The sequence below is a fragment of the Pelodiscus sinensis genome, chromosome 1 (assembly GCF_049634645.1).
Source record: "Pelodiscus sinensis isolate JC-2024 chromosome 1, ASM4963464v1, whole genome shotgun sequence".
Taxonomy (NCBI): Eukaryota; Metazoa; Chordata; order Testudines; family Trionychidae; genus Pelodiscus; species Pelodiscus sinensis.
The window spans coordinates 228,497,241-228,515,347 of NC_134711.1; the positions used below are offsets into that span (position 1 = coordinate 228,497,241).

Below are 18,107 nucleotides of genomic sequence, written 5' to 3' on the forward strand. Positions count from 1 at the left end.
TGATCGGATCCAGGTCTCTCAGGTGGATGACCCTGTGCAGCAGGATGTAGTTGATGGTCCTCACAACCTGCAGAAGGAGACAAACACACAAAACAGAGAATGAGAAGGAGCCTGAGCCTTTGGGAGGTACCCCCCTCCCCAAAACCTCTGGAGCCAACCCGCCCCCATCCCCCAGAGCAGCAGAGCTGTGAGAGGGTGGGACGGCACAACCCCCCCAGAAACCCCCTTTTCCAGGACTCTTCCCCCACCCCATCCCCACTCCCTGGACAGGGACTGCATCCCCAGAATGCCTTGGGGGTGATGAGCTTCTCCAGGCGGATGAAGGGCCACAGGGTGAGTGTCGTGTCATCAGAGGGGAGGGGCAAGCCAGGCACACAGCTCCAAAAATATGGCCTTCTGTATGTGGAAGTTTTGGAGCCACTGTTGGTTGTCGCACTGCTCCATAACCAGCCAGTCCCACCAGGTCAGAACTGATGTTCAGCCTCGAGAAAAGTCTCTCCACTGTGGGGTGCAGTTGTCCAGTTCTTGCTCCCACACACAAGGAGAGGGTCTCAAGAATGAGCTTGGTGTCAAGCTCATGCAGGGCTATGAAGGCATCTGGCACAAACTGCTGCAGAAACTGCAGCATGGCCATGTGGGGCCATTACATGCCCGGGGGCATCTCTAGCTCCATGGCAAAAAGAAAAAAGCTGTGGTGCCCAAAAAAGCTGGGCAACCAGAGCACGCACTTCAGGAGCTTTGCTGTGCCTCAGAGAGGTAGGCAAGCACGCAGCAGAAGCAGAAAAATGGCTCTCCAGGAACATCCCTTTAGGTGCGTGTCTCAGCTAGGCTTAGGCAACAGCACTCAGAAGCAACTGGTGACCTAATGCCCTGCCTGAACTGGTTCTGGGTGGCCTTATGTGAGATAGCATCCAATCAATGTGGACGCTATCTTTCGAAAAAGCGGATCGCTTTTTTGATGCACTTTTGCTGTATAGATACTCTTTTTTGGAAGTTTTTCAGGAAAATCTCTTCCGGAAAAGCTCCTTCTGAAAGAACCTGCAGTCTAGATGTAGCCATAATCGTGATTGCATTAAACATCTTTCTCTCTCTGTTAAAAAGTTCAGAACCCAGAATTTTCCAGAAGCAAGAGCTGGTAGTAGGCTGGACAGACTATAGCCATTAATTCATTTTTGTTGTACTGTAAGTGTAGGTGTAGCATGTTTGTGATGAGATTTAATTGTAACTATTTCAAATGAGAGAAATTTAGTATTAAAAATACAATATCTAATTTTTTATTTTTTATCATTGATTTTTATCCACCCTGAATTTTAGATTTTTTCCTTGATTTCTGATTTGAACTTTTAGGGCTCACTTGGGTCTGATTTAGGGACGTTAGTGTGTAACCGGTTAACCAATAAGCAAATGCTTATCAGTTAATGCTTCCCGTTAACTTTTCATATCCCGTCTCATGGATTTTTATGCTATTTAACAATATATATTAAAATAAGAAAAGATTCAGGTGTAACTGATTTACAACTCCTTTTTAGCACCACTGTACTCAGAGCCTTAGTTATGGTCTAAGTGCCATAAAACACCTTTGTAACAAGAATATTCTGGTACCTGAAGAAAGTAAATACAGGTAAAACACAAACAGGGGCGGCCCGTGAGCCTAGGCGAGCTAGGCAGCTGCCTAGGTCGCCTCTGGTCCGGGTGCCCGATGATGATGTCACGGGGCACCGAGACCATGCAGGCAGGGGCGCCAATTGCACCGCCCTGCCTAGGATGCCAGCTGCTGCAGCCGGCCTCAGGCTGCTCCTGAGCACAAATGTTTTTACAAAAGTAAGAATATACTGGAGAATTGTGCATTCCAAAATATTTGTATTTTCCAGAATGCATGGAAAGTGAACAAAATGTTGCTGTTTGGCTATTGACATTCCACTGTCAGATCATGGTGGATTTTATAACTTTTTTCTTTTTTTTTAAATTCAGATTGAGTGCCATGTTTGAAGTGGACACTGATCTCCAGAAGGATGTAATATTGAAAATCACAGCCGAACTGGCCTGGCCATCCATACTCAGCTCACAACGCCATTTAAGTTTCCCGCTTACCAATACCAACAGCTCGTCAGTAAGTGTATGTGTGTTAACAGTGACACAGCATAGTTTTAAATAGGTCTTAATGTTTGGAAAAGTTTCACTATATTAATTATTAATATTAATGTAAATGTCAAATTGTTGTTTGTATTAGGAAGAAGAAATTCTTCTAGAAAACCCTGCAGATGTTCCTGTCTATGTTCAGTTCCTTCCCTTAGCTCTGTATTCCAACCCATCAGCTTTTGTAGACAAATTAATAGAGCGGTAAGTATAGTTTGGAATATTTAAACTCCTTTTGCTTTGATGCCATCAACACAGCAGTTAACAGTGGTGTTGTAGAGAGAATTCAGAGCTATAGTATAAATGGGAAATGAAAAGATAAAGAAACTTTAGTACACCTCCTTTGCCAGCCATCAGTTTGTGGCAGCACTGATCAGCTAAGCAAATGCTTCAGATTTTCTGCTTTGGAACACAGAGTGGACAAGAGAGACCAAGCAAAATAAGAAAAATGAGTGGCCATTTTATAAATTTAGTCTTCTTTACAGTTGCCTTAATATAAATCCTAGACTTTTGGTTAGTGTTGAAATCCAAAAATTATTTTAAAGTGTTATATAGGGCCTGTTGTCAGTTATATGAACTTCATTAATACCTGGATATTCTATCTGACTGTAATACAGTTTAGTAAGATGCATATATTTATATTTCAGGTTTAATTTGAGTAAGCCAACAAATTTCCATTTAAGAACACTAGAATTCCAGGTTTCCAGAAACTCTGTGAGTATTTCAGAATACTTACTTTTATTCAAACTTTTTATATAGCCACACAAATATTGTATAACAAAGGTGCAGACCTAGACTTCAGAATTATGAATGACATCTGATGATTGTTGGATATGTTAACAGAAATTGTAAAACAGTTTTCTTGAAAGTTTTTGGTTGTACTTCACATTTAACTTTTTTCCCTTTGAGTCTTTTATGTAATCATAGACTTAAAGATTGAAAATAACTTCTTGGCTTATTTATTCATTCCCTTACTGATTTAAAAATATTCCCTACAGAATAGTTTCAGATGCTTGTTTTAAATACCAGCTAGTGGGACATCCATCACTTCACTCTTGGTTCAGAACTTTTTGGCAGTCAAAACTGTACTTGTGATTCCCCCCCCCCCCCAAGCAGTTGTTCTTATCTAATGTATAAATACATATTATTTTTTTCTCCAGTTAGTCAGTTTAAGCTATACCTAGTTGGTTGTTTTCCTTTCTTATATAAACCAGTGTTTTCTTACAGTAAGACGATTAGCAAAAAGTCACTTTAGAAATAGGGCTGTCAGTTGACCTGCATTAATGCCTGCGATTAACGCAGGACAGGATTAACACGTTAAAAAAAAATCAATGCATTTATCACAGGCGGTAATGCTGTGCTGCCTCTTTGAAGTGCTGCTCTGGCACTTCAAAGAGGCTTTGCAACAGCAGAGCTGGGGATCAGTCCCCATCTGATCCCCGTCTCCTAATGCACTGCCCCTTTGAAGTGCTGCTTTGGCATCTTAAAGGGGAACTCCAGCTGATCATGGGCTCCATACAGCGCTGCCCAGTTGAAATTCTGCAACAGCATTTCAAAGGGGAGTTGCATGCGATTAATTACTATTAAAATTTTTAATCACTTGACAGCCCTATTTAGAAAATTTTCCATTTTAGGTTTGTGTTCTCCTTTTTGCCTTTGTAATTGTGTTGAAGATTTAATAATCGTATACCACTTAAAAGATGTGAAGCACTATATAATTGTAAAGTTGTAATATTAGTGTTAGAGATGCACATGAAACAAACCCTTGAATGTCTCTGGGTTTTAAGAACCCAGGTGTATGTAGTGTGGGTCATATTGCTATCATTTGTCATGGTGAATTTGTTGCACTACTTTGAAGTTAGTAATAAAAGTAGAATTTTTATGCTGTAGATCTTTTGTTTTTTCTATTAAAGTCTATGGTAGCTTAAAAGTTAAATAACTAATGTTGCATTTCAACGGGTGGCAGTATAACTGCAATCTGTTCTTTTTGCCTGATCAGACTTTACTTGATTTAAAACTATTTGTATCTTACTTGAAGGGAACTTAAAGTCGATGATGGATGTTGTCCTGAATAAATGTTTGTATTTAACAAAAAAAAATTACCTTTGAGATCTGATAGAGAATTAAAAGACTTTAGGCAAATCAAGTATTTTAAACAACTTCATCAGGAAGCACATTTTGATATGAGAATTTTTTTAGAAAATATAGTTTGCAAGTATTCAGTGGAATCTATACAAAATTCCCTATTTTAAAAAGTGGTTTTTATTTTTCATTGTCTTAAGGTTCAGCCATTGCAGAGCACTACAGGATTTGCAGAGGGTTTATCTCGACATTCAGTTTTAAACGTAGTTTTAAAGCCTGGGGAACGAAAATCTGTCAAAGTAAAATTTACTCCAGTTCTTAATAAGACTGTGACATCATTAATTATCATCAGGTATGGTAGGTCTCTGTGAGTTGGGTTTGAGTTATTTCTGTAGGTTACTCATTTTAACATGCGTGAATAATAAATTGATCCATTGTTTCAAGATTAACTATAGGATCTCCAGGGTTTAGAATGATGGATTTAGTTTGTATACGTTACACTGCGATTTACAGTAGTCAAAGGCATTCAGTTAATATCTTCCAGTATTCATGTATTGCTCGTATGTTTTCTTCATTAAGTTGTTAAAATTCTTTTGAGTTCGTCTATACTTTTGTATTGAAAGTAGGGACTTGTCAAAACTATTTGTCTTAAAATAGTCTTGCTTAATTAAATTGGTTTAGTGTTTGAAAGTCTATGTAGGAATTCATGAGTTCCTTTACCAAAGTTTATTTTAACCTTTGTTTCTGCAAAGAATTATGCATGGGAATAAGTGTTTACTCATATATGTAAAACTGTTCTAAAATTGGGATATAAGGTTACAGTTTGTGAACATGTTTGCGACAGCTGTAGAGTGCATAATTTTGCTAAATGTTTCTTCTTTCCCTATTCCCTTTATACAGAAATAATTTGACTGTAATAGATACTATAATGGTAGAAGGCCAAGGAACAACTGAAAGCCTGAGGGTTGCAGGCAAGCCTCCTGGGCCAGGAAGTTCTTTACGTTTTAAGATCACTGAAGCATTATTAAAAGACTGTTCAGAAAGTGAGTATTCTAGGAAGACCTATTGCACTGAACAGAAAATCTCATAACTTCTAGCGTATATAACTACCAATACCTGCAGTAACTAGAAAATATAATTTTCCTTCTTATTTTATAACTTCTAGATCAGGGTTTCCCAACCTATGGGTCGGGACCCAAATATGGGTTGCCATTACATTTCAAAAAGGTTGCCAGGTGTCTCCCCAGGTGGCTCTTAAGGAGGCATTCACACATTTTTTTGAATTGCCCTGGGTCACCAGTTTTCCTGAATTATCAAAATTGGTCCCCATCTGGAAAAAATTGGGTACCGCTGATTTAGAAGAAGTGAATCTCAAAAATACATAAAATGTGTGAATTTCAATATGCAAACAATATTTCTGAGCAAAATTTTTTATTTTTCATGAAGTCTTAGGTATTTTGTTACTGACAAAAAAAATAAGAAATGTAAACATACAGATGAAGGTATTGTAGCGTTTTACTTGAATTTAAAGTGATGGATACTAGAGGCTATACAACCTCAGTTTTTAAGAGCAAAAGAGTGGAGACAGAAGCCCTCAATAACTGAACAGTTTGTGAGAGGTGCAGGAGAGGGTGATTGCTCAGGGCTGTTTCCCTGTCAGAACTAATTTATCTAGCAAATATTTATGGGAGGCCCACTATCTGACATGTTCTGTCATGTACTGCTCCACACTCTGAAGCCTACTTGTGAGAGAAGGGACTGTGATGGCCCTGAATGCCCATATCTCCAGAGGAATTGGGTCTCAGGAACTAGTCAAGAAGATCTGGCCCTCAGCCTTTGCTAGATACCCATGGTATGTCTGGCTATTCATAAAGAAATGTACATGATTAGACAAACCCTTCTCCATTGAGTGATGTGTTTGAAAACTCTGTTCTAACCTCTAAATATGTATTCATTTTCCACTAGCAGTGTAATCTCTTAAAAGCCACATTTCTCTTAAAAATGCTGACTTTGTTGTCTTTGAAGTCATCTATGAGCTTTATTTTCAGGACAGAAAAGAATTTAATGTGAGTACAGATCATAACTGCACACTCTATCTGAAAATAATGTTTACAAAGTTCAGTTAAATGCTGCTAATACAAGAGCAAAGCAGACAGCCGAGTACACATGCAGAGTAGACAGAGTAATGAACAATAGCATACACCGATACACACTTTGGGGTGAGCAGGTTTATTAACAGTTTATAAACTGTCTCAATTCATTAGCTTTCTCCAGTTTTTAATGAGGAAATAGAATGCTATGGAATTGGACAACAACTATTCTACATAACAGCCATCAGACAGTATTTGCAGAGACTTCTGTTGCAATATCTTGTCCAAAGGTCAGGACTTCTGACCACACACGATTTCCTAACTAACACTATTTCCTAACTAACACTATTTCCTAGTGTTGCTTTTGGGCTTAGCGACGATGGCAGAAACTGAATTATGCAACATTTTTTCTAGATAATGCATTTATTGTACTGTTGCTGGTTTAACATAATCCTCAATGCTTTGTTCTGTACCTTTTTTTAGAAATGAAATTAAAAGAACCAAATTTCACACTGAAAAGAACGTTCAAAGTGGAGAACACAGGGCAGCTTCAGGTTAATGTGAAGTCCATGGAAATCAGTGGCTATACCTGTGAGGGATATGGATTTAAAGTTGTTAACTGTCAGGAGTTTGCACTAAGTGCCAATGCTTCTAAAGACATTGTCATATTGTAAGTACATTATTGTTGAAGAGTGAAGCCATTTTCCTTGTATAGATGAGAATAGTCTTACATTAGGAAATGCATATTCAAAAGCTTTACTCAATAAGAAATTGGAGTTGGTTAAATCCCCTTTTTAAAAAAAAAAATAAATTTTGAGCTTCTTAATTTTCTTCTGTACAAAGATTGCAAAACTTGATTCCACTTTTAGAGAAGAAATGAACTGTTTGCAAGAACTTATGAGATTTCATAGCTGAGTACAGTATTGTATTTACAGGATGGTGATAAACCAACTTGGAATTTTTGTAATATGCCTCTATTTATACAGCTTCATTTAGGGATAACACAGAATATAGACATGTCCTTTTGGTTCATTGCAATGTGTACTGAAGAGGATCCATTTTTGTATGAGTGGCCCTATCATAATGTATAGCATTTTTACTCTGGAGGCTTTATGTAGGCAGCAGTGACTGAAATGGTAGGGGGTGTTTTAATCAGAAGTTGGATACAAAAAAGGACCCTCTACTCCAAAAATTGTTTGGGCCCTGCTGGTATTTAATACTTCTATTACTTACTAATTGATTAGCCTTTACTTAAAAATTCAAAGAATTTAAGACTGTAAAGGAACAGTCCAATTGTTAGTCTGGCCTTCATTTAGCACAGGCCATAGAATTTCACCTAGTAATACCTGCATCAAGCTCAGTTGTTGGCAATGGGGCTACAGCATAGCTTTCTAGAACGATACAGTAATTCCTCAGTTAACACATGTCCGCTTAACACATTTTTGTGATAGCACGATTTTTTGGGGGGAACATTTTTCGAACAACACAACCCGTTCCCACAATAACACGATTTCCCCTAGGGCCGGCCGGTGGCTGGCAGCTGTGTGAGGCTTTCCCTGCAAAGTGGCAGAGGTTTTCCGCTCGCCGTGCTGTTCCTCAGCGACCCACTCTGTCCGGATGCTTCATTCCCTCTCCTCCGCCCTGCGCTTGCAGCTGATGGCTGGGTTTCCCCAGCTCGCCGGTCAACGGCAGCTGCACGGAACTTCGTCTGCCTCCTTACAAAGCGGTGGAGATTAGCGGCTCGCCACGCAGTTCCCTGGTGACCCCTTCTGGCTGGACGCAAGGCATCCAGCCAGAGGGGGTCACTGGGGAACTGCACAGCGAGCGGTGAACCTCCAGAGGCAAGGTAAGCCTCGTGCAGCTGCCGGTGACCGGCCAACTGGGGAAACCCAGGCGCCACAAGCCCCCTCCCCTGTCCTTCCCTTCCCCAGAGACAAACACTTCCCCTCCCTGCTATAACCCAGTCCCCTTTCTCCCCCAACCTTATGTCCCAGTCCCAGTTGCTAACAAATGCAGGCTGGAGCTGCATGCACATGTGCGCTTGAAACGCAACCCCCACCTTTTCCATTATTTTCAATGGGAAAATTGACCCCACGTAACACGTTTTCACTTAACACAATCATTTTCTGAAACTTATCTACCGTGTTAAATGAGGAATTACTGTATTCAATCTTGACTTGAAGTGACAAACTTTCCACTTTGATGATCTGTTTCATTGCTTAATTATGATCACTCTAAAATTTTGTATTTTTTACATAATTTTAGTTTGATTTTTTTCTTAAAGAAAAAAAATGATCCAGCTATAATTCCAAGCATTATATCCGGTTGGCTTCATCTGCAAGATAAATCTACCCTCTGATACGGTCTTATTTCTAGGCCTTAATCTTCCCCCTCTTACTGAATATCTTTTTTCTGTTTATATACTTGCTAGGCTGATTTCATTGTTTGTTATTCAAATAATATGCATAGATACTATTTGGCTAGGACATATGGGAAACTAATTATCATTTTACTGATTCAGTCAGTTTCTGCAAACCTCCCCAGATTTGTCATTGGAGTTACAATTATTTTTTTTAAATATGAAAAGGATGAATAATGTAAATTATATACAACTTAATTTGTTTTGCCAGACTTAATATATGAACAGTTGTAACAACGTGCACTTACTTTTTCAGGTTTACACCTGATTTCACTGCTTCCAGAGTAATTCGTGAACTGAAGTTCATTACAGCAGGAGGCTCTGAATTTATATTTGTATTGAATGCATCCCTGCCATATCATATGTTAGCAACATGTGCAGAAGCCCTGCCCAGACCCAACTGGGAGTTGGCACTGTACATAATTATCTCAGGAATTATGAGGTATGAGTTGCTTGTACCCGCATAATGTACATTGAATTGTCTAATTATGAATACAAAATACAGAGCGCTGATGCTTAGATTTTAGTATAATTTAGGATACCTTTTGCATACAGTGCAATTGATAATTGATGTAAAATATTTTATTATAAGGAAGTTAGGGGAAAAAAGGTGCAGATTACTATGGATTTTGGGCTAATACCATGACGTTGGGAATTGTAACTTTCTGTGCAAAACTAGTATAAAATAGTTTGTGTTTGCCCAGAACATCTTTGCTACGATCAAATATTGTACTTGTGTTAATCCCGATGATTGTCGATGATTCAAGTCTGGTTTAGTTACATTAAGTTATGAACTGAGACAATGTTGTTAAACATGGCTCCTTTTGGAGATGATACCCTTTGGCAGTGCTGCACATTAAGGAGATATGACCCAAAGATAAAGACTTACTTAAGTTTAGCAGCAAATACCTTTTGAATGATTTAATTCTGCTGCCATCTCTGTGTGACAGACAACTGATGATACTAATAATGGAATTTCTGAGAAGCTGAAGGACATAGTTCAGTCATATGTAAAACATTTAAAATAGGATACCATCAGTTATTTAGGTTACATAGTAGCCTCTGAATACACCAGATTAAAAAAGCACAAAATCTTTCAGAAAATGTCATTGAATTTACCATCATAAAAGAGATTACTAGCCTTTGAATTGAAAATGTATTACGCTTCGTAGGCTGAACTGCACTACTTCATATTAGTTTGTGAAATCTGAAAAAAACTTCCCTCCCCACCTACCCAGGATGTTACAACAAATGGTATTACTGTTTCAAAAAGTAGTTTTTTTTCCTTTTAGTGAATATTGAATTAGTTTCCCAGCATAAAAAATACTGTAGTACTGTAAGTGTTTGGTATACATAGAAACACTTTCACCAGATGATGTGAACCTGAAAAGTTGCCCTAATCGTATATCCTCTACAACCCATCTTTCATAGTGATTCTGGCTCTGAAGTTTAGTTTAGATCCGTGCTAAGGTGTTTGGCTGAAGAAGTGGGCTGTGCCCACGAAAGCTCATGATACCATCTTCATGTTTTGTTAGTCTTTAAAGTGCTACCAGACTATTTTTTGGATTTTTTAAGTTTATCATATTTTCAGTGTTTTGTGAACAATGGAAGGAATGGATAAAGGAGGTTAAAGCATGATGGAATCGTTTGTTGACATACATTCCAACACTTCGCCTTTTGAGCAGTACAGCTTCATAGTTTTTCTCCCCCTAAATAGTTGCTGACTACTTGCAACCTTAACTTTAGCTTAATAGTTTGTTCACTAGGTAAATAATACAGGGGTCATTGTTAGTTCTAACATTTTCTGTTCAAATTGTACAGCTTTCTGTGGGATTTTGTATATGCTTCGTAGTACAGGTTGGAACTCTGGTCCAGCACCCTCGGGACCTGACTGGTCCCAAATGAGGGAATTTGCCGGACCAGAGGAGGACCCCTGCTATCTGCTCCCCATACCACCTTCCCTCCCCACTGCTGGCCCCAGCAGCCACTTCCCCTCTCCCCTCCCCCCATGCTGCTGCAGCCCCGGCACCCTGAACTGCCCTGGCCCCGCTATCAGGGCTACCACATCCCTGGCCCCAGCCCTACTACCACGGTTGCTGCAACTGCCATGTCCCTGACCCTGCTACTAGATCTGCCGCAGCCCCTACTGCACTACCAGGGCTCCGTTGCCAGTCGCAGCCCAGCCTCACCAGGCTCTGAACTGCCAGCCTTCTTGCCACTGGGGCTCCCATCCAGGACTCCCTGGTCCGGGAAAACCCATGGTCTTGCTGGACCGTAGATGTTGCCAGATGAGGGAGTCCCAGTTTTGGGAGGTCCAATCTGTATTTTGTTAGACAGAGTTACAAAACACTGTCTCACCACCTGCTTATAACTACAATATAAGTACCAGTACCTAATGTGGGAACATTGTCATGTTCCTGCCCTCTAACCTCATGGAAGGATCCAGGGGACAAGCTGTAGGCCCAAGTACCATATACAAATAAACTAGAGGTTATTTGGTCATAACATAACTAATTCACTTTTTTTTCTTGGCAAATTCTCTTGTTAGCTTTAAATGGTGCAGGAGCTGATAAAGACAGTGTGCAGCCTTTCAGTTGAGATGCAATCCTTCACTTCTTAACTCATAGTTATTAAATGTCCTGTGGCATTTTTTTGCACAAGTGGCAATGTTAGCCCTAATGTCCAGATCTAGTTCCATTTTGAGTTGTTGGTCTGCCTCCCTAAAGTCTCTGTGCATTTCCAGTTGAAGTGGTATTCTTCATTGCCATCTGCCCTAAATTAATACTATTTTGTGTTGTAGTAGCACATAACAGCCTCGCTGGGGCCCATTTTTCTAGGCAGCATACAAACACATAGTGAGTGAGTCCATTCCAGGAGGAGCTTACAATCTAAATAGACAAAGTATATAGTAGCCCTTTTTTTACCCAAGCAACAGTGTGTTATATAAACACTTACTGGGGGGGGGGGGGGGGGGGGGAGAAATGAATGTATGGTTATTTCCTGCTTGTTTTCAATAGTGCTTTTAGTCTGCACACTAAATCTGACAGTATTTTAATCCATCTAGTATCATTTTATTTGCTCATGACATTTTTACCCAAGAATTAATATTTATCCTGTTTTCTGTGTGTCAAATCAGATACTAACTTATGCTCCTCCCCTCATTTCCTCTCCCCTACCCCTGGGTACCATTGTGGCCTTGACAGGAATTAGTAACTAAGGCCAGAATTCTACTCTTTTAAATAGTGTTGATCTGGAGAGGTTTCCCTGTTTGATTAATCTGTTTTCCTTACCCTTTTATTGCATCTTTGTGTAACTTTTTTTGTCAACTGGTACTTCATTTCACACAGTGGAAATATCAAGAAGCTGTCAAAAATATGGGAGGAGGAGAATAGAGCTAGGGTGACTGAAATAAGTTAATTTCTGCTTCAGAAACCGTTATCTCTCATCCCCCCCAGAGATGGAATTGTCAACCTTTGGCATGCAATTTATCAGGAGGATAATCTGGGCATCTGCAAGACATTTTGTTTTCATTGACTGTCTACAGGCACGGCCCGCCCTCTACAGCTCCGAGTGACTGCAATTCAGCATTTCCAGCCATTGGTGAGAAGCTGCGAGGGGCTGTGCCTGCAGACCATCAACATAAAACATCTTGTAGCCCACTGGTGGATTACCCCTGATGGACTGCATACCAAAGTTTGTCAACCCCTGTGCTAGAGATACTTCTAAGTCCACCTGGAAACTTACACTTCTTCCACAATGTGGTGATACACACGAACACAAGTGCATAACTCCTGGACATTAGAGTCTGGAGTAGCTTCCTGTTTGCTTCTTAGTGGAATTCAGAAGTTTTATAATTTTCTTTTAGTGCTACTGGCCTTGTGCTTAGTTATTTGGGAGACTACATCTCACCCTGTATCGTACTGCAGGAGATCATTATCTGGGAAAGACTGTACATAAATTTGAACACTCAGTGAACAATGGCAAGACTCTCTCTGTTGAGGGTCCCTGCTCTTGAAATAAATTCCTTTGTAGTGTTCCAGAGAAGCTAGTGGACCCCCCCACACACACGGCATTTAACTAAGGGCTTGTCTAGCTTGGGAAGCTATTGCAAAATAAGTGAGGCTGTGCATTTAAAGTCCAGTAGTTATTCTGCACTAACTTCCCATATGGACATTCTTATTAGTAGGGATGTAAGAATTTAAACAGTTAACTGATAAACATCAGTTACGGCAAAACTCGTCACTGACCTGTGCCAGCTCCCAACTTCCAGCCCTGTTCCCAGGGAGCCAGTTGTTGCCCCATGCTGTAAACTCTTCAGTATAAAGTTTATACTGCAGAGCCCACAGCGCAGCTGGCTCCCTGAGAGTGGGGCTGGGAGCTAGTAGGGCTCTGCAGTATCAGGGCTCCGTGTGGGGAAGCAGCCAGCTTCCCGGAAGCAGGTCCGGGAGCTGATGCACATTGGGAACCGGCTTGTACTATGTAGATCATGCTGGGATGCTATAAGCCAGCTGCTGGCCCCGCAGTGTAAGCCTACTGCAGGGCCCACAGCATGTGTAACTGCTAGGATTTTTAAGATACACAGTTACTTTTAACCATTTTTACATCCCTCTTTATTAGTACATGTAGTACAGTATAAGTGTGTCTACCTAGGGAACTAATCCAGGCTTTTTCCCCATATAGAAGAGCATAACTTATTTTTTCCATAGCTTTTTTTCATTTGAGGATAATGTCTCTTCTTTTTGCACTTTAATTGTAACTCCCATAGTGATATGTGTACATTGAGGTGTTAAATAGTTATCTCACACTAGGATTTTGCTCTTTTCACCAACATATAAAATTGTTTTTGGGGTACTATTAACCTTTTAGTTTTTGATTTGTTGGCAGAAAATGCATGTAGCATTCAACCTTGTCATTCCTAAAATAACAAAACCAATGTGGGTTTTTTTTTTCTTGTTTCCTATAGTGTACTTTTTCTCTTGGTAATTGGAACAGCCTATTTAGATGCTCAAGGAATTTGGGAGCCATTCAGGAGGCGCCTGTCCTTTGAGGCATCAAACCCTCCCTTTGATATGGGAAGGCCATTTGATCTCAGGAGAATCGTTGGAATTTCATCTGATGGAAAGTAAGTACAAATGAATATGGACAAGACCCCATGGAAAGTAATATTTCTCCCTAGTACAAGAGATTAATCAAAGTTACTCTCCTAACAAAAGGGACTGGTAATACAGCAAGAACTTGAGGCCATCCAAATAGTGTGGAAGATGAAAGAATTCTAGCTTTTTGTAAAAGTCAGCATGAGAATTTACATAGAACCTGTTTTAAAAAAAAAAAAACAAGCAAACAAGTACAACGCACCAGACCGGGGCACATTTTTTTTCTGCTTTGGGCTCTCTGCTGGGGCAGGGTAGTCAATAGACAAACATGGGCCAAATTTGGACTGACAGTTGCTTTTGAACAGACTGTGAAATCTTTTTATTTATGATTGTTGTGACGTGGAAAGTGCTTCTCTGGAGCCAGGACCCTGACTATACCTTTACAAAAAATATACTAGCCCAGAGAGCTTTTTTTGAAAAGGAAACACACCTAATATTCTTTCCCACTTGTACTATATGGTATTGTTGTCATTTGTCCACAAATGTAAATAAGTGGATAGTGGATATTATGTATTAATGATTTGTCAGTTGAACCTTAAGGGGGGTTTTGTGTTGCATGTCTATAGGCAGCCAAGAACTGTGTAGTTTAGGATTACTAAATGATTTAATTACTCTTCTTCATGTAAAGAAATAAACACTTAGGCTGCGTCTGGACTGGCAAGTTTTTGCCAGCTGTCTACACTGGCCGCTTGATTTTGCGCAAAAGCACTGACTTCCTACTGTCTGAAATCGGTGCTTCTTACGCAAATACTATGCTGCTCCCGTTCGGGCAAAAGCCCTTTTCCGGAAATGCTTTTGCACAAAAGGGCCAGTGTAGACAGCTGAAAACTGTTTTGCACAAAAAAGCCCCGATGGTGAAAATTGCGATCGGGGCTTTCTTGTGCAAAACCGTGTCTAGATTGGCAAGGATGCTTTTCCGCAAAAAGTGCTTTTGCGGAAAAGCGTCCATGCCAATCTAGAACCTTTTTTCTGCAAATGCTTTTAACAGAAAACTTTTCCATTAAAAGCATTTGCGGAAAATCATGCCAGTCTAGACGTAGCCCCACTGTGTATTTAAACCACACTTATTGTGTATTTAAATCTTCTTCCAGCTTGAATGCACTTGGATCGGATTCTAATCACAGTTCCTCCAGAGGAATCTATGGAGCAGGTGGTTCCTCATCACGATCCAGCACAGGAAGTCATAAGCAATGCAATCCAACAGCACATCTGCACAGCAATAGAAATTCAACAGATGTTGAAAATGTTAAAACTAAAAACAATTCAAATGTTGGTAGCAGGACTTCCCTACAGGCAGCTTCCATGCAGTCATCTAACAGAGCGGGTCCCCTTATCCTGGATTCAAGTGCTATAGCTCAGAATCCTGCAGTAGGCAGACGATCCAGGGGGGCGAAGCAGAGCCAACAAACAAACCAGCAGCATTCTCATGCTCTGCTAGAACAACACTCCCAACAGCCAATACCAACAGTGCCTCAGCAACAAGAGCTACAGACTGAAAGTTCATTGTCACAATCACCACTTCTTAGCCCTTCACATCCCGAATGTCCTAGCAACACAAGGCACAGCTCAGAGGATTCAGATATTGCTGGTCTTATAGAAACCATGGACAAAGAGTTTGACCACCCAGAATCCCCTTCCCCAGATGTGTTCACAGAGCAGCCCCCTTCTCCAATAACAAAAAACAAAGGTAATACAACTCTGCTTTGCTTAGTGATATGGGTGACACATTATGACAGCCGGGAGTGAGATTTGAACTGGTAAATATAAAATTTTACAATTTCATAGTGTAAGCTGCTAACTTCTCAACTGTACCAGAACTTTCATGCATGATCTTCAGAAGGGATCATACACTTCCTTTTTCTCTCGATGATATTGGCATTGTCCATTCAACATTGGACACAGTTTCTTTGCAAGTTTTATATGAAATAGGTTTTTACTGAAAACCAATGGATAGATTTAGAAATCTTTTGAAATTACTTTCTTTCTGGCTTTTGGCATATGATTAGTTTTGGGAAAGGGAAGCAAGCTTCTAAAAACTGAAAAGTGGGCTTAGTGAATCAATACAGTATTGTCAGAATGGAATTTTTTATGCCTAGCACTTGCAGTTGTGACAGTCTTCAACGTTAGGCTGTCTGCAAGGTAATAAATTGTACCTGTTTGAATTTATTTTTTATACCGTGTTAATCTCTGTATGAAGGTAGGTTGCCTTTATAGTTCTTTAAATGTGCACCTTTTAATTTATCAAATTCTCTTAAAGAACATACATTGATTGTTTTGATTTTTACACAGTCTTTATAACAAATTTTGAATTTAATAGAAATTTATCCTTAGGGTGTAAATATTCATTAATGTAGCTTTGATTGCGCTGATGTCCAAAACTCTTTTCTGATTAGCCAGTTGAATGTAACACACACGTCTGAAGGGTCACCCTAGTTAAAAAGAATACTAGATTTATAATTGCAGAGGGTTTTTTTTTTTTTTTTTTTAAATAAGATTTGTCTTTTTTGGTGGGGGAGGTAAGACATTTAGGCAGACTTGTTTCCATAGAATATTACAAGTGCCTTTCATACACACTATAAAATTAGAGATGCATGTAGGTGGGGGAAGAGAACAGAGACGATAAAATTAGAAATCCTGGAATGAGACTATATCACCACAGGGAGCAATTTTAGCTTGTATTGTAATGATTAAAAAATATAACGTAGTAACAACATTATGGACAAATGGTATTAAATATTCCTGATGGATACAAAGTGTTGGCTGTGCTTAAGAATAGGTGCCTCTAGAATTCCAACAGTATCAGGGTCTAGTGGAATTATGGAGACTATAGTTTTTATTTCTAAAAACTGGAAATAAAGTTGGTGTCTTTTAACGACTGAATGACTAGCATGATTTAACTGCAATTTTCATATTTGTTTCCTAGTTGTAACCGTTCTCAGCAATTTATGTATTGGAAGATTATCTTAACGTATTTAGGAGGAAAATAGCTGTTCTAAATATTGCAAGTGCCAAACTTTTATTTACCCATTTTTCAAGCAGTATGCACTTGTAATGACTTGCTGGTTTTTCTAACAGGTTTAGCAAAAGTCTAAATTAAGTTAGAACATTTCACATAAGTCCCAATGTATCATTTATAAGACATCATTTTTTTTCTCTTGTAACTTTTCCTAATTCTAAATACCTTTAGAGAGATCCATATTTCTATAAAAAGCAGCCAGTTAGCAGCCTTGATCATTTCTGCTTGGGGATGAAGACCTGTAGTAGACTTTTTTTTCTGCTTTCAGACAAGTATTTGTGTTAACTTTTCATCTTCTCAAACAAAATGAATTTATATATAAAAAGCTCTTCATCCTCACAAGTCTACACAGAACTAATATTTTTCTGTACAGTTTTGAGTTGCACAATTTGAATTATAAAAGTGTAGAACAATTGATAAAAACTTGTTAATTTTCAATCTCCCTCTAATACACTTTTAAAAAAAGATTTCTTTATTTAGATATTAGCTTCATCCATTAGGACTTGGTTTTTACAAAATTTGTGGCCAATTCTTCAAGCAGTTGTGCATATGAGGAAGTGTGCTCAGATACCTTCAGCATAAAATTGTATGAAACCAAAAAGAAATATTTAAATATAATTTGTTGTAGAGACTGATGGATGATCTTAACTGCTATATCTAACTTTATAGATAAGTTCATGGATTTTTTTTTAAATACATTTTTTTCTTGTTTTGTCCTGTAGCAATATTCAAAACATTTGGGCTTAAATGCGGGGGGGGGGGGGAGTTTTTTGTAGTAAAATAGTGTAGCTCAGAGAATAAAATGTCACACACTAGTTAGTCTCTCATAAGAACCTTGTAATATTTGTAAATGCCCTCAGCCAATCTTACTACAATTTTTGACCAAAAAATGCACAACTGATGTCTGTAGAGCAGTTCCATTTTTCCTTTGTCTGTTAGTGATAAAACTTTTAGTGATTTCTAAAATTGTCAAAATCAATCTGATATGTTGAAATTGTAATATAAAATGCTACAGAATTCAAACAGAACTCTGGTCACATGCTAGCTCTCTGTGACTCTTTGCTATGTGGCCAGTGTCTCGAGAAGGTGGCTAATGTTGGTAGAATCAAGGAGAGTAAATATGTGAGTACTAGTATTGGTCAAAGGTTTTAGGTTCGACACTATTTGCATAGATGAAGTGAAGTGGTATAAACACATGTGCAGAAGTCTGA

General features: G+C 39.1%; 1 protein-coding gene across 5 annotated transcripts in view; it reads left to right on the forward strand.

Annotated features, from left to right (window-relative positions):
• The window catches only part of TMEM131 (transmembrane protein 131), a 160,926-nt gene that overhangs the window by 112,174 nt on the left and 30,645 nt on the right, over positions 1 to 18,107 (forward strand). For 3 of the 5 annotated variants that reach the window (XM_075916531.1, XM_075916529.1, XM_025178646.2), the window contains exons 23-31: positions 1,972 to 2,116; positions 2,231 to 2,340; positions 2,784 to 2,850; positions 4,419 to 4,570; positions 5,119 to 5,261; positions 6,792 to 6,978; positions 8,984 to 9,169; positions 13,691 to 13,849; positions 14,972 to 15,567. In XM_075916531.1, the coding sequence (XP_075772646.1) occupies positions 1,972 to 2,116; positions 2,231 to 2,340; positions 2,784 to 2,850; positions 4,419 to 4,570; positions 5,119 to 5,261; positions 6,792 to 6,978; positions 8,984 to 9,169; positions 13,691 to 13,849; positions 14,972 to 15,567 (1,745 nt within the window). The remainder of the gene's footprint in view (positions 1 to 1,971; positions 2,117 to 2,230; positions 2,341 to 2,783; positions 2,851 to 4,418; positions 4,571 to 5,118; positions 5,262 to 6,791; positions 6,979 to 8,983; positions 9,170 to 13,690; positions 13,850 to 14,971; positions 15,568 to 18,107) is intronic. The other 2 variants (XM_075916530.1, XM_075916533.1) reach the window with 1 other exon arrangement.